General features: G+C 37.2%; 2 protein-coding genes across 2 annotated transcripts; both read right to left on the reverse strand.

The window, feature by feature from the left end:
- Positions 1-1,230: 1,230 nt before the first annotated feature.
- Positions 1,231-3,791, reverse strand: LOC103964678 (scarecrow-like protein 11). The gene has a single exon (XM_009377635.3). It carries the CDS (start codon positions 3,576-3,578, stop codon positions 1,548-1,550), a length of 2,031 nt encoding a protein of 676 aa, XP_009375910.2. The 5' UTR covers positions 3,579-3,791; the 3' UTR covers positions 1,231-1,547.
- A 6,491-nt stretch (positions 3,792-10,282) lies between these two features.
- On the reverse strand, positions 10,283-12,857 carry LOC103964677 (scarecrow-like protein 14). The gene has a single exon (XM_018651750.2). The coding sequence runs from the start codon at positions 12,476-12,478 to the stop codon at positions 10,439-10,441; it is 2,040 nt and encodes a 679-aa protein (XP_018507266.2). The 5' UTR covers positions 12,479-12,857; the 3' UTR covers positions 10,283-10,438.
- Positions 12,858-13,284: the final 427 nt, after the last annotated feature.

Raw genomic sequence — 13,284 nt, forward strand, 5'->3', positions numbered from 1 at the left:
ATTTGTTAGTATTTTTAACCTCTAGTGCTTAAGGCTAGTTTTTTTCGTATCTGCTTCCACGAGTATGAAAAGTTAAATGCGCATAGCTATACCATTACTTATTACAGTCATGCTTTTAAAACATTGATTACAGTACTATGAGCTACACTTTTGGCATTCATGTTGCTTTGGTAACACAACCCATCCAGAACTCTTAAGTACCATTTTTTTTTTCTTTAGTTAATTTCGAATCAAGTTTTCCTTATTCCCCGAAGAGGGTAAGAGGCCGCTGATTAATGTGCCTTTCTTGGTTCATTTGTAACTTGAGGGGGAGTTCAGGATGCTGTAGTAGTAAAAGCATATATGCATTACGTCTAAAAAGGAGTGGGTGTCACCCAGCGCTTTTCGTCTGCATTAGTATCCTAATAGGGATTGTACATGACATTTATCTGTTAGTTTTTGTAATTGTGGAAGTTTATTAGTCATGACTCATGCGTTGATATTATGTTTCAAATTCATAAATGGTCTTGGTTTAAGACAGAATATTTTCTTGTAAATCCTGTTTCAGCTAGTTGATTGATTTCTCATCCCTCTTGTTTACTACCCATCTTCGATGCATCGCAATGATTTGAGTACTATGATTCCTTGCAAAGTACAAATTTTTTCTTGGATGAGGCTTGAGCATTATATCATCACTTGACTTTGTAAATTTACGGATGAAAGTTTTCACCCTTTTTATTCTTCACTGTCCCGTGGCTTTGCAGTATATGTTTACATTTTCCTGAAGGCTATTTTTGTGGAGTTGTCATGTGTGGACAATTTTTTGGGTTGCTCGGTAGGAGAGAATGGTAGCATTTTCTTAGGGCAAATGTAGGAAGTGAATATTTTGCGGGTTAGGGTTGAATATTGGGCATCCGATTGGACTTCAGTCTTTAATTTTGTTAGAGACGTTTCGTTCTGTATTCGGCGCTGATTAAAGGGGTGCCATCTATTTCAATTTTTAATGATGATTCTGATCAGCTGGTTATTCGGTTCCAGTGCTGGTTACATGTTTAGTTTTCGAACAAAAACGTAGAGTTTATAGCTTTGCGTTTTTGTTACTTCTTGTTTGTGGTTCAACGATCAGGTTACCGGCGTTACGATAAGATGCAACGGAGAATTGTGGTGAAGATACTGTGGTTCCTAGGTTTATCAGCAGGTTTAGCACCCAGGAGAATACGTATGGTTCTCTGATGCATTTATCGATCGGTCTTCAAGACATAAAGATAGAACTTTCATTAAACTGGACTATTAGTACACCCAAATCAGATTGTAAGAGAGGGGATAGCTAACCTTAGCCACTCTACTAACTAGCACATAAGTTATAACTACATATCATGCTCATAAGTTCTAAGCAGCACTACCTAATCTAACCCCATAAAACTACTCTCCGGAAGTCCGAAAACCAGCAGAAATCGAGCTGACTGCTAGTGCGAAACACATTTCCGGCATTGCCTTCCATTTGATGCACAAGAAGCCAAACAGGTGCCCTTGTTACATCGAGGTTGCCGTAGCGCCTTTTGTAACTCTCAAACAGGTTTCCAGTACGAAATGGCATGGACTATCCTGCCCTTCCATCCCTGCAACACCCACATGCCATCTTCGTCGACGATGAAATCCTTATGGTAATCTCTCTTCACCATACTCCTGACTAACTTCAAGATCTCCTGGTCCGACGGTAACTGCCTGAACCCAGCTCTCTTGTTTCTAATCTGCCACTGCTTGTAAGTCTCCGGCCTTTCGACCCTCCTTGAACCCTCACATGCTATCACATTGATAGCATTTCTACCATACACTTCTCTCTCATAGAGCAGCCTATGTTGATCTTCTCGTGGCAAAGTCTCGTCAAACATGTCGAACAGGGAAGAGAAATGGAAGAGCGCCTCCTTGAAGCGTGTGTCGAAGAAGGGTGCATTGTAGGATCCATTGACTACCCCATGGATGAATATATCCGGGTTAATTTCCCGGATCAGCTTAAGAACTGTATCCCTCGGACAGTCTGTCACTGTTTCATCGGGTAGGTTCTTTAGCCGGTACAAGCAATTGACTACAGTTAACTCATCTCCGTTGATTTTGATATCCTCATACCGAATTGTTTCCCAATTCTTTGCTATGGCAGTGTACTCGAACTGGACATTGAACCTCTTGCAGTAATTCTCTAGGCGGCGCCCTGTCTGTTCAACCCTTTCTGAAGGCCGAAAACCTGGTTGGGGAAACTCAACTCCAGTAATACGAAGCATGGGAGGTCCGCCATGTCTCTTGGAGAGGCCCTTGATGAGGCAAGGCCATTGGTAGCCATAGAGGACACCGAAATCAATGATGTGAAGCCTCGTCGCTTTCTCCGCTAGTTTCAGAATCGTTTTGTTAGCATAAAAATTCGACATCTTGTGGAAAGGGCAAGCCCTGATGTAAGTCTGGTAAGCTTTTAAGAGATCCGCAGCTGACATCTGACTGTTGGGAAGGGAATTGTACGAGGGAACGCCAGAACCCAAGCGCAGTTCGAGGCCATCTGCCAAGTAATGAGCTAATCTCTGCGTGCCATCGCCGTAGGGAGAGGAGTTCAGCCTTATCTGCTGGAGTAGTTCATTTGCATTCCTTCTGTCATAGCTTGCAACAGCTTGTGCACATTGAGTCAGCATCGACCATAAATCAACCATCCCTGCATTGTCGTCTGGCTTTTTCTTGCGTGTTTTCTTGCCCTTCGATCCTCTCGACTTCCCGTTGAGCTGCAACTTCTCGCTTTCCTGGGGAGAACATGAGTTGGACTCTTGTTTGTCAATCTCACAGAGCAGTACCTTATCAAGCAGCTCCGGTAGTTCAATTTCATCAGCATAAACCGCTGAAAGCTTGTTGCTCCTCCCGTCATCTACAGAATCCTCGTCTTCCCTCTGGCGATTCTTCTTGCTCCTTGATCCGTTCTCCGAATTAAAACTCACATCCTTACCCAGCAGCTCCCTCGGCGCCATAACAAACGATGAGTTGTGTTCCAGATGCGCGATTTCACCGTCACCGCTCGAAACCAAAGGGTTTGGAATTTGGGCAGGAGAGGACTTGGAAACATCTTGAACCCAATCCCAATCCGATCCAACCCAGTTTCCAGCAGCAACAGAGCCAGAACTGCTGTGATTACTGCCCTGGTTCGGGCTCTCAACATATCGATACACGGAATCAACAAGTGGATCAGTTGAGAAGGGATTCTGCTCCTGAACAAGCACATCATGCAGTGATTTTTCAGCAGCTTGGAGGGCCAAACATTCGTGCAGCATGCACGGCTTGTTCTCCAAGTATTCCTCTTCCTCCATAAGCATCTGACTTATGTACCTGAGAATTTCATTGGATGTGTCACCGCTGTCCGGAGAATCCACCTCCGAGCTCACGCCCGGCGACGAAGATGAATCACTAACAGGGTCTGGATTGACAAGGAAGAAACTGGGATCGGTGAAATCATGGTTGGCTTCAAACTCATGAACAAGATTGGGATTCGAGTAGGCCGGAATGGGGGCTTGCTCGAACACGAATTTTTTCATGGGACTTGGAAGTTCATCCAGAAAGGTATCCATGACCTAACAGGATTCAGAAGCAAATGAGAAATCTGATTGAATGGAGACTAGGAAGAGTATGGACACATTGATATACATACATATATATACATACATATATATATTAAAATAGCCGCCAACTTGGAATATTTAAGGGCTTCAACGAACAATGATGGATGTTCTATGATATCTTTAAAATAATAAAATAGGAACGGTGATGATTCTTATGAACAAAATATCTTGACCTGCTGCCAAAAGTTTTATCTGATCATACCTTCCAGGAAATGAGAAAGCTCACTTTTTTAAGTTTGGCTCATATCACTTTGTACAATGGTCTAATAATATTAATTTTCATTTGTAAATAAATGATCTTAGATTCGATTCTCGTATAAAGGTGAATTTGAACCATATTATTGTTAGCCCATTGTAAGTCATAGCTCACTCCCTCATCCCATTAACGTAGATAATATTGTTTGTTCAAAAATAAAAAATCTAGCTTGGATTAATAGATTAATATGTCATCAAAATGGATTGATTTTGTTGGGAGAAAATTAGAAAATTTTATATGAACCCATTAACCTTTTCGTACACCAAATTTAAATGTTAAATGTGCATTGGTTTTTACCTAATTACATAATTACCATCAAGTACAAAATGAAATTAACAATAAAACTAAAATTTATCAATAAATCCAAATTCAATAATAAAACTCTACTATCACGCAAATTTTATGTTATGTTTACTCTAGCTAAAAACCTAAGATGCTCTGACCAAAAAAATAAAAATAAAAAAAAAACAAATAAGAAGCTCGTTTTGATCTATACATGGTGATTTTAAAATTTTGAATCCGCTAGCTAAGATATTAATTGATTTATGCAAGTTTTTTTTTTTTCATTTGGTTTCAATTTTTTAAGAATCCGGATGCCTGCAAAAATGACTTTAGCCAGGTAAAAGGAATACCAATCAAGTCGTTGTCTTTTTTTTTTTTTTTTTTCGTTTTCTTTCGAGTTTTTTTAGGGTCTAGGAGTGAAGGGTTTCAGCCATATGCGACTTTCCATGGACTGCGCATGCATGCTTTTCTGCAAGGTAGCCATGCGATTTTCCATAGTTGCAATAAGTGTCAGATCCAGAATTTTAGTATTGGATGGTCCCAATTTTATAGCAAAAAATAAAAAATAAACAGACCAAAATAACATTGAAAAAATAAACGACAAAGTCATTACCATCTATATGTCTACCAAAATGAGAATGAGTACAACTACATAATGTATAACTCTGATCGTGAATGCAAGACTATCAAAACTTCTACGATTAACATATAGATAAACATTGTGTTGAACACTTGAGTGACAAGTCCTTACAACATGCACTAATAAATACTGGTTGGAAGAGTTGAGGAATCCCAAAGTATCCTTGCCAGCGAATGAGGATCCTTGCTAGATCCTCTTTTTGAGAATTTTGATAATTTTTCAATCATATTCGTACATCCTATATCGTGCAGTCAATTTTTATCTAGTACTGTTTATATTCAATTTAAAAAAGAAATTAAAATAATTTTTAACCACACAATATATAATAAATGAATGTGATTAGAAAATCTTTAGAATCCACACAAAAAAAAAAATCCCACCAGAATCCTCCCTTCCTGCCAGCAACCAAATGGGAAAGGTGCATAGGAAAAGGCAAAAGGGTCAAAGGTAAAACGAAATGTTTACTTGAATGAGAGTGGGCCCACTTAATTTACTTTTGTCTTTTTATTAAAACCTCTAAATTATTTTTTACCTGGGAATGATTAAAGACCCAATCACGTGGAGTCTAGAAAATGTCCAATCACAATAAGAAGAGCAGTCGGCAGTGCTTTTAAAACTTCTGTTATTGGCTTGGCTTGAAACGGTGCGTTTGGCCAAGTCATTTTAAAACAGAGTCCTCCTCTTTCTCCTTCTGTAACAGAAGGATCAGTGCATCGGCAGCCATGGCTGCTGTTCTCCACCGTTACAGCCCAGACTTGGGTGGTGCTCGGTGGTTTCAATGGGCCTTTATCTGAGCTTGCGGATGGTCCTGGTCCCTTAATAGATCCGCCTCTGGTTGCAACCGTGCATTTTTGTATCTGCATAATTTGTTTTCCTGTGAATTATCTTAATATTTGTTGTTAAGACGATTTCTTTTGTTTTCCTGATAATAAGCAATTATGAATGCACCTGCACTATTTTTCTTTTTGTTAAATTTTGATTATTATTAAAGAAAATTAGAGAGTTCGAAACTATTACAATAACTTGGTAGATGAGAGAGTTTTAAACCTAAGATACGTGTGGAGAAACTCAACACTATATTCACTAAGATATTCGACCACATGCCAATGCACCTGCACTAATATCTGGTAATATGTTCATAATGTTAGCTCTGTAGGAGTATGATAGTTTAGCTTATAAGCCGTGAATCATTATGAATTTATACCAACACAAGGCGATTAATTAGTGCTTTTTTTTAGAAAAAAGTTTTGTTTTTGTCTTATGAAACTGTTCACTGTTGACATGGAATTTCGCGTAGTTTCTAGTTTTGTTCTTTAATTCATTGTGCAGATGAATTTTACATATTGTAAGCCCGATAAGTTTAAATGTTTAACGAATTTATGTGGTTTTTTTTCCATATTTTTGAATGAGTGTAAAGATAAATTTAAATATTGAATTGAGTTTGTGAGAGTAGCTTAGGTAGTAAATTTAAATTTAAAGAGATATCGATAGTTTAATTAAAAATAATATAAGTGTCGAGGATGTAAAGAGAGGTTATGGGTGCAAATCAAATTTCCCAAGAATTTATTGGGCATATTTGAAAGTTCTTTTAAAATAACTAAAAGCGTTTTTGGATCACCAAAAGTGCTTCCAATAGTGTTTGGCGGAAAAAGTTAAACATGCTTCTGGGTTGAAAAACGCACTTGAAGTGCTTTCTGAAATAAGCACTTGTTGTGCGCTTCCTTCATATTGGTGTTTTTCCATAAAACGCTTGCATTTTTCCTAATTTTTTTTTAATTTTTAAAAGAAGCACATAGAACCGAGTTACAAACATTTAATACAAACTAGAATTTGGAAGGTCATTAAACATGTAATAACCTATATTATATAAATCACCAATTCGTATTCTTCATTGTTTGTGCTTCGATTATGCTTGCGATAAACATGTGCCCCGTTTTGCTTGTGTCGATAATTATACAATAAGTTGTATACAACTCACGGTTTAGTGTGTCCGTTTTTTATTTTATGCGCTACGGTTCTCTATTTGATTAAAAATATATAATCGGTTCTGTTTGCAAGTGTAATACAATCTATTTAGTATATATAAACACAAAAGCATCATGCTTTCTTTACAAGGTTGAATAATTCTTTATTTATGAGTATAATACCAGTTCATGATCAGATTATGTGAATCTGCATCAGAACTCAGGTGACTTAATTAGTGCGGTGGCTAATGAGTGATAACCCTAAAATAAATGGATTAGGTTAATAACAAAATGATTTGCATGTATTTTATGGTAAGAGTGGAATATTATTACAGTTCCTTTTAGCTTTTGCTTTCACTAGGTTATTAATTTAAGCTTTGATTGGCATCAGCAGAGACAAAGGGTTAAACTTGATTGGACAAAGCTCTCATTGTTTAGTACTAATCAGATCAATAATGTTGTGTATTATGATGATTAATTAACAATAAAACATTAGTGATTATCTTTATACTTTTGTTGTTTGGGTTGGATAACCAGATACATCGGTATGTAAATGTGAGTAGGGTGGGGGGACCAAAGAATCCACGAGATGAATTGATTTTGTTTTGTTTTCTTCTTCTTTTTTAATATTCATTGGGAGAAACATCGTTGTAACATGATGAAAGTTTGTTGTCTAGTTATATGAAACGTGATACAAATCGTTTTCATCGGAAGAATTTTTAATTTCAAACAGGATATAGTCTTTAACGCTACAGTATGAGACCACCAGCACAATTTGGAATACCATTATTTAAAGTAATGCTCCCTTGTTGAGTTTGCGTTCTCAAACAAATGTTTATATTGTCGTATTATGAGCTTAAATATACTGTCTTGTTATGTATTTATGGCAAATGTGTTATAAGCAACTGTTTATGGCCAAAAGCTCTTTCAAACATGCCCTAAGTTCTCGTGAAGAGACGGACAAGGTATCAACTTTTGGATTTTTTGTGTGTGCATTTTGACATAGACACCTTGTTTTAGAATGTCATAGACTAAACATCTCTTCCTTTTAAAAATTTGATTAAATATTTTTCCTACAATTTTTGGGACAAAATTTTATTTTATTTGAAGTTTATTATTCTTCACGTTTCTTTTTGTCAACCGTTCTTTCTTTGTTAACCATTTTATACTCCTATTATTATTGCATTTATTATTCATCTCTTTATGGTGATATCAATTTTTTTATTGTTTATCATTATATTTGTTTTAATAAATTAATTATAATGTTCCAAAATTGGTTATCAGGTACATAAACATAATATAGGTACGTTCGATTGTATGGTTGTTTGATTATATAAGGACGTTTGGTTACCAATAACATGTATACATTTGGTTTATGGTACATTTGAAACATAAACGAACCAAAAGTCGATACGTTTGTTATCAACGAATCATATATTTTAATTGCTTTTTTTTTTACTATTAATGAGGAATTACTTTAATTAATTTTTATAGAAAAAGTAGGCAGTTTTAATAAAACACTTATTATATTGTTCACTTTTAACGTTAAAGACATTTTAAGCCTAAAAAGTCATTCATTGTACAATTCACTTTCACCTTTATTTTATCATTTTAATTAAAACTAAAGTTTTTGAGAAATTTTGGTTAGTTTTCCTATAATAGTAAGCATCGGAATTCAAGAGATTGGGGAAATAAGATACTTTTACACTAATTACATGTAATTTGAAAATAGGAAAATAGTGATGTGGGAAGTGGTGAAAGCTTCTTAATCAAATCTTAAATAGGAACTAATTCAATACTAAATATTGTGTGACTTAACTAAACTCCATTTTCCTCAAATGTAAAAATATCAATGTACTAAAAAAATGAAAGAAAATCTAATTTCTCCTATTTTTCGCACTAGAGTCTAGAGGCTATGGGACACATGACACGCTAGGAGATCCAATATATAAGGCCTCTTTCTAGACTTATAGTCAGACAAATATTTATATTATTATATACTGAATACAAATGACACATTCAAACAAAAATCAACCTAATCAATAGATCAAATTCACAGTCTAATAACATAAGTATTTTTTTTAATACCAAACAGTCTAGCAAGGCAATGTTTCTCCTACCATATGATCATGCATAAACTATGTGCTGTACTAAAGCCAAAGATGGCTTCTTCTAAACCATGTGCGTTATCCATGATATGGTGCAGTGGGCGGCTACCTTTAAGATAGGGTCTTGGCCTTTTTTATTGTTTTTATAGATCGCCTACTAAGAGAAATCGTTGGTAGCGGAATTCAAATTTAGACTTTAACTTAGTGAGGAAAGAAAAAAAAACATCTTTACCAACTCAACCATCCCTAGTTGGCAATTTATCTTTACATTTTACTAGAATGGGCCAGATTCATCCAATTTGATGTGTATCTATCTATACCTAAAGACAAAAGATATGGTTGGTTGTTTTCCAACCAGAACAGTCTCTTGAATTTTCAGAGAAGGGCCTTGACTTTTGATATATATGGTTTGACTCATATGCATGGAGATTAGAATATTTCTCATCGCTATTTTTATTTCTTTGTTTGCCCGACAAGGAAACAATACGAGGAACAAAATAGCAGAAGCAAACCCGGATAAGAATCTTGAAGTTTGACTCAGTCCTCTACACCTTGTTTCTCAAGCGTTTAGTCTAAACTCTCTCTCTCTCTCTCTCTCTCTCTCTCTCACTCTCACTCGAATGGTAAGCATTGTACATTAGGTTGAAAGACTGTCAATGATGCATAGCAGTTATCGCGACAGTCCTATTCGGCTAGCTTCTTGAAGGTTACAAGTTGAATGTGTGTATGTAGTAAAATCATGATTTTGACTGCATAATATTTAGTTTTGAGTTCATCACTTCTTGCTTTGATTCGTTGGTTCAAGTTCTTAAATATGTTGAGCTGTATTAAAAGTTTTCGTCATGTTTAATCTTTGATTCTTACGTAACTAGTGAGTTAGAAGTTACATGGTGCCCATTGTTGAATTATAAGCAGCGAGTTGATTAGTATTAGTGAATAAGCCATGTGTTTAATTGTGTATTCACTTGTGCTTAATATTGCCAAGTATAAAATTCAAATATGTAAGACCATGAGTGCCATGTGTAATGATCCTAGTTATTAACTAAATGAGTGGCTGAGATCTGTTTCTAGCGAGAGAGAGAGAGAGAGAGATCCAGCTTAAGTGTTTCTAACGGTATTATTCCCTTTTTACACAACTTGTGTGGGAGCGAGAGAAGCAATCACTGAGAATAATATTTCCTCAGTAATTTGCAGAGACAGAAGCAACCATTTCCTCTCCCTTGTGCATTCATCTCTCTTCGATTCCTTCTTCCAAAATATCAATCAACTGAGCTATATTTCAATCAACACTTACACCCATAATCTGCAATTAGGTTGCGCAGCCAAGTAGCCGCGCTTAGGGTTTTCCGACTAAATTCTTATAAGCAGCATTTTGATCAGAGTAGTTTGTCAAGAAGCTGAAATGAATAAAGGAAACTTAACAAATGAACTCATAAACCATGACTGCACGCAGTGCACATAATATAGACAACTCGAAAACTCGAGAACAAAAAGATTACAGATTTTATTACTCATCCACGACTGTAAAAAAATGTAGCCTAGATAACATGATCCAGCAACTAAGCAGGTTTCCAGAAAGCAAGACCGAAGATGATTCTGCCTTTCCATCCCTGAAGCATCCAATCGCCATCTTCATCTATTCGAAAATCATCATGATAATGCATTGCCTTGAGCATAATCTTCACTCTTTTCAAGAGCTCCTGGTCTAATGGCACCTGCTTGAACCCAGCCCGATGATATCTAACCTGCCACTGCTTGTACGTCTCGGGCCTTTCAACTCGTTCCAGTCCTTCACACGCGACGACATTCATTATGTCTTTGCCATATATTGCCTTTTCAAACATCATCCGCTGCTCATCTTCGCGAGGAATAGTGGCCTCAAACATATCAAACATAGCAGAGAAGTGGTAGAGTGCCTCTTTGAACCGTGTGACAAAGAAGGGTGAATTGTATGTCCCGTTGACAACTCCGTGAATGAAAAGGTCCGGATTAATTCTTCTGATCAACTTTAGGACAAGGTCCCTCGGACTGCTCACCACCACGGTTTCATCAGGTATGTGCTTTAACCGATGCATGCAGTTAACCACAGTTAGCTCATTTCTGTCAATTTTAAGATCCTCAAGTTGGATAGTCTCCCATTTCTGTGCAAAGACCTTGTACTCAAACTGGACATTAAATCTTGCAGCATATTTTTTCAAGCGACGCCCCGTCTCCTCAACTCTTTCTGTAGGTCTAAAACCTGGTTGGGGAAGCTCAATTGCTGTCAAACGTATACTAGGAGGTCCACCATTTCTCTCCGAGAGGCGTTGGATAAGGCAAGGCCATTGGAAACCATACGAAATACCGAAATCAACAATGTGAAGCCTTGTTGCTTTTTCAGCTAGTTTAATAATTGTCCTGTTGGAAAAGAAGTGTAACATATACTTGAAAGGGCAATAATTAACATACATCTGGTGGGCTTTTAGGATTTCAGCGGCTGGTGTCTGTATACTCAGAAGAGGTGAATATGATGGGGTTCTGGCTCCCACCAAGCGCGCCTCTAGGCCATCAGCAAAGTAATGAGCTAATCTCTCGGTTGCATCACCAGAGGGGGAAGAGTGCTTCCTTATCTGCTTCAGTACTTCACTCGCACTTCGTTGGTCATAGCTTGCTGTGGCCTGTGCACATTGAGTTAGCAGGGTGCTAATATCCACAACTTCCTGGTAGTTATTCTGTTTCTTCAAGCGTGTTGTTTTAGACCCTTTTGACTGTTTTTTAGGCTGCAACTTCTCACTTCCCTCACTGCTCAAAGGTTTGTCACGAATACAAGACGCATGCGTATGATTCACATGACAGAGTAATACCCTATCAAACATTTCTTGTGGCTCAGTGTCGTCGCCTAAAGCAGCTGACTGCTTGTTGCTTCTCCCTCCATCTGCATAATCACCATCCTCCCTTTGATGATTCTTCTTTCCCTTCAATCTGTTTGCTGAGATGTAGCCATCATTCTCTGGCTCTGGTGCGGAATTCCTCCCCAGTGTGTTATCGCCCGGGGGAACTAATTGGTACCTCTCCAAGTCAATGATTCCATGTTTCAGGTTTGGAACGAGATTTCCTGCCTCCCCAACTCCTCCAAAATTCCCAGAAGTTGAGTTTGAAACCAAAAGGGTTTCTGAAGAATCGAAAACCGAGTCTGCCTTAGCAGCCATAGAATCATTACTGCTATAACTCTGTGAGGAATCATCATCTGAGTGCTCAAAGCTTTGGTACACCGGATGAGGCGGTTGGTCAGGCGAAGGAGGATCCTTCGGATTAAGGACATCATAGAAAGATTTCTCAGCAGCTTGGAGGGCCAAACAGTTCTGCAACATGCAAGGCTTATCCTCCAAATCTTCTTCCAGAAGAATATCACTTATGTACTTGATCACAGAAGGATTATAGTCACTCATGTCAAAAGAATCTCCATCTGATCCCGGGTTCGAAAACCCGGAATCAGTTGGATGCTCTGGGGTTGTTGGAAGGAAAAGTGGATTGGTGGGTTCATGATTCACTTGGAATTGAGTAGAACCAAATTGGAAGTTTTTCATGGGACTTGAGAATCTTTCAAAAAGGGTATCCATAAAAACAACCAATTTAGCAGAAACTGGTCAGATTTATCAGGTTTTTCCAGAAAACCCAATTGAGATATTGGAATCTTGAAACCGATGGCCAAGAAAAGTTGGGGAAAACAAGAAAGTGATATAATTTCAATCTTATATTATGCAATTCACTCACAAAATAAGATATCAATCCAATTGGGTAAGTGAGAAATACTCAGAAATATATACAGATTTGTGGTTGTGGAACATCATCCAACAGGTTATGAACAGAATCAAGATTTGAACAAACAAAATTGACAATTCTCAGAGTACCTCTTGGTCTTTTGAGCTGCAGAATACTTCACACCTGAGAAAAAAGCAACAGGTCTAATTTGATTGCAGGTATGTACAAAAATTATATACATACATATATATATATATATAGATATACGTAGTGATTATCCTTTGTTTCAGTCTTTATTCTTTAACTCTTAAAGTCAGTCAAAGTCAACAGCCACCCACCCGCCTTTGTGTCTGTATGTGGAATTTATGGGATTTGCGTTGGATGCTTGCTCTATACATCAACACTTTCTTTCAAGCCAATTCGCATTTTTTGTTCTAACTGGTCGTATCGTTTGTCAAATAAACTACAATTCTTACCATAAGTGGTAAGTCATACTTATTATCAAACTTATTTGTCATATGTGTGCTACACCAATATTATGGCGTAACTAGTGCATCGAATATACACGTAGTAAATTATACGAAATTGGTATACAAATGATACGAAATTGATATACAAATTATAGGCAATTGATAAGAAATTTGATCAAGCTCCATAGGCAGAG

Source organism: the organism of the source record quoted next, unplaced genomic scaffold, assembly GCF_019419815.1.
Source record: "Pyrus x bretschneideri cultivar Hongxiangsu unplaced genomic scaffold, Pyrus_bretschneideri_v1 Contig39, whole genome shotgun sequence".
Taxonomy (NCBI): Eukaryota; Viridiplantae; Streptophyta; class Magnoliopsida; order Rosales; family Rosaceae; genus Pyrus; species Pyrus x bretschneideri.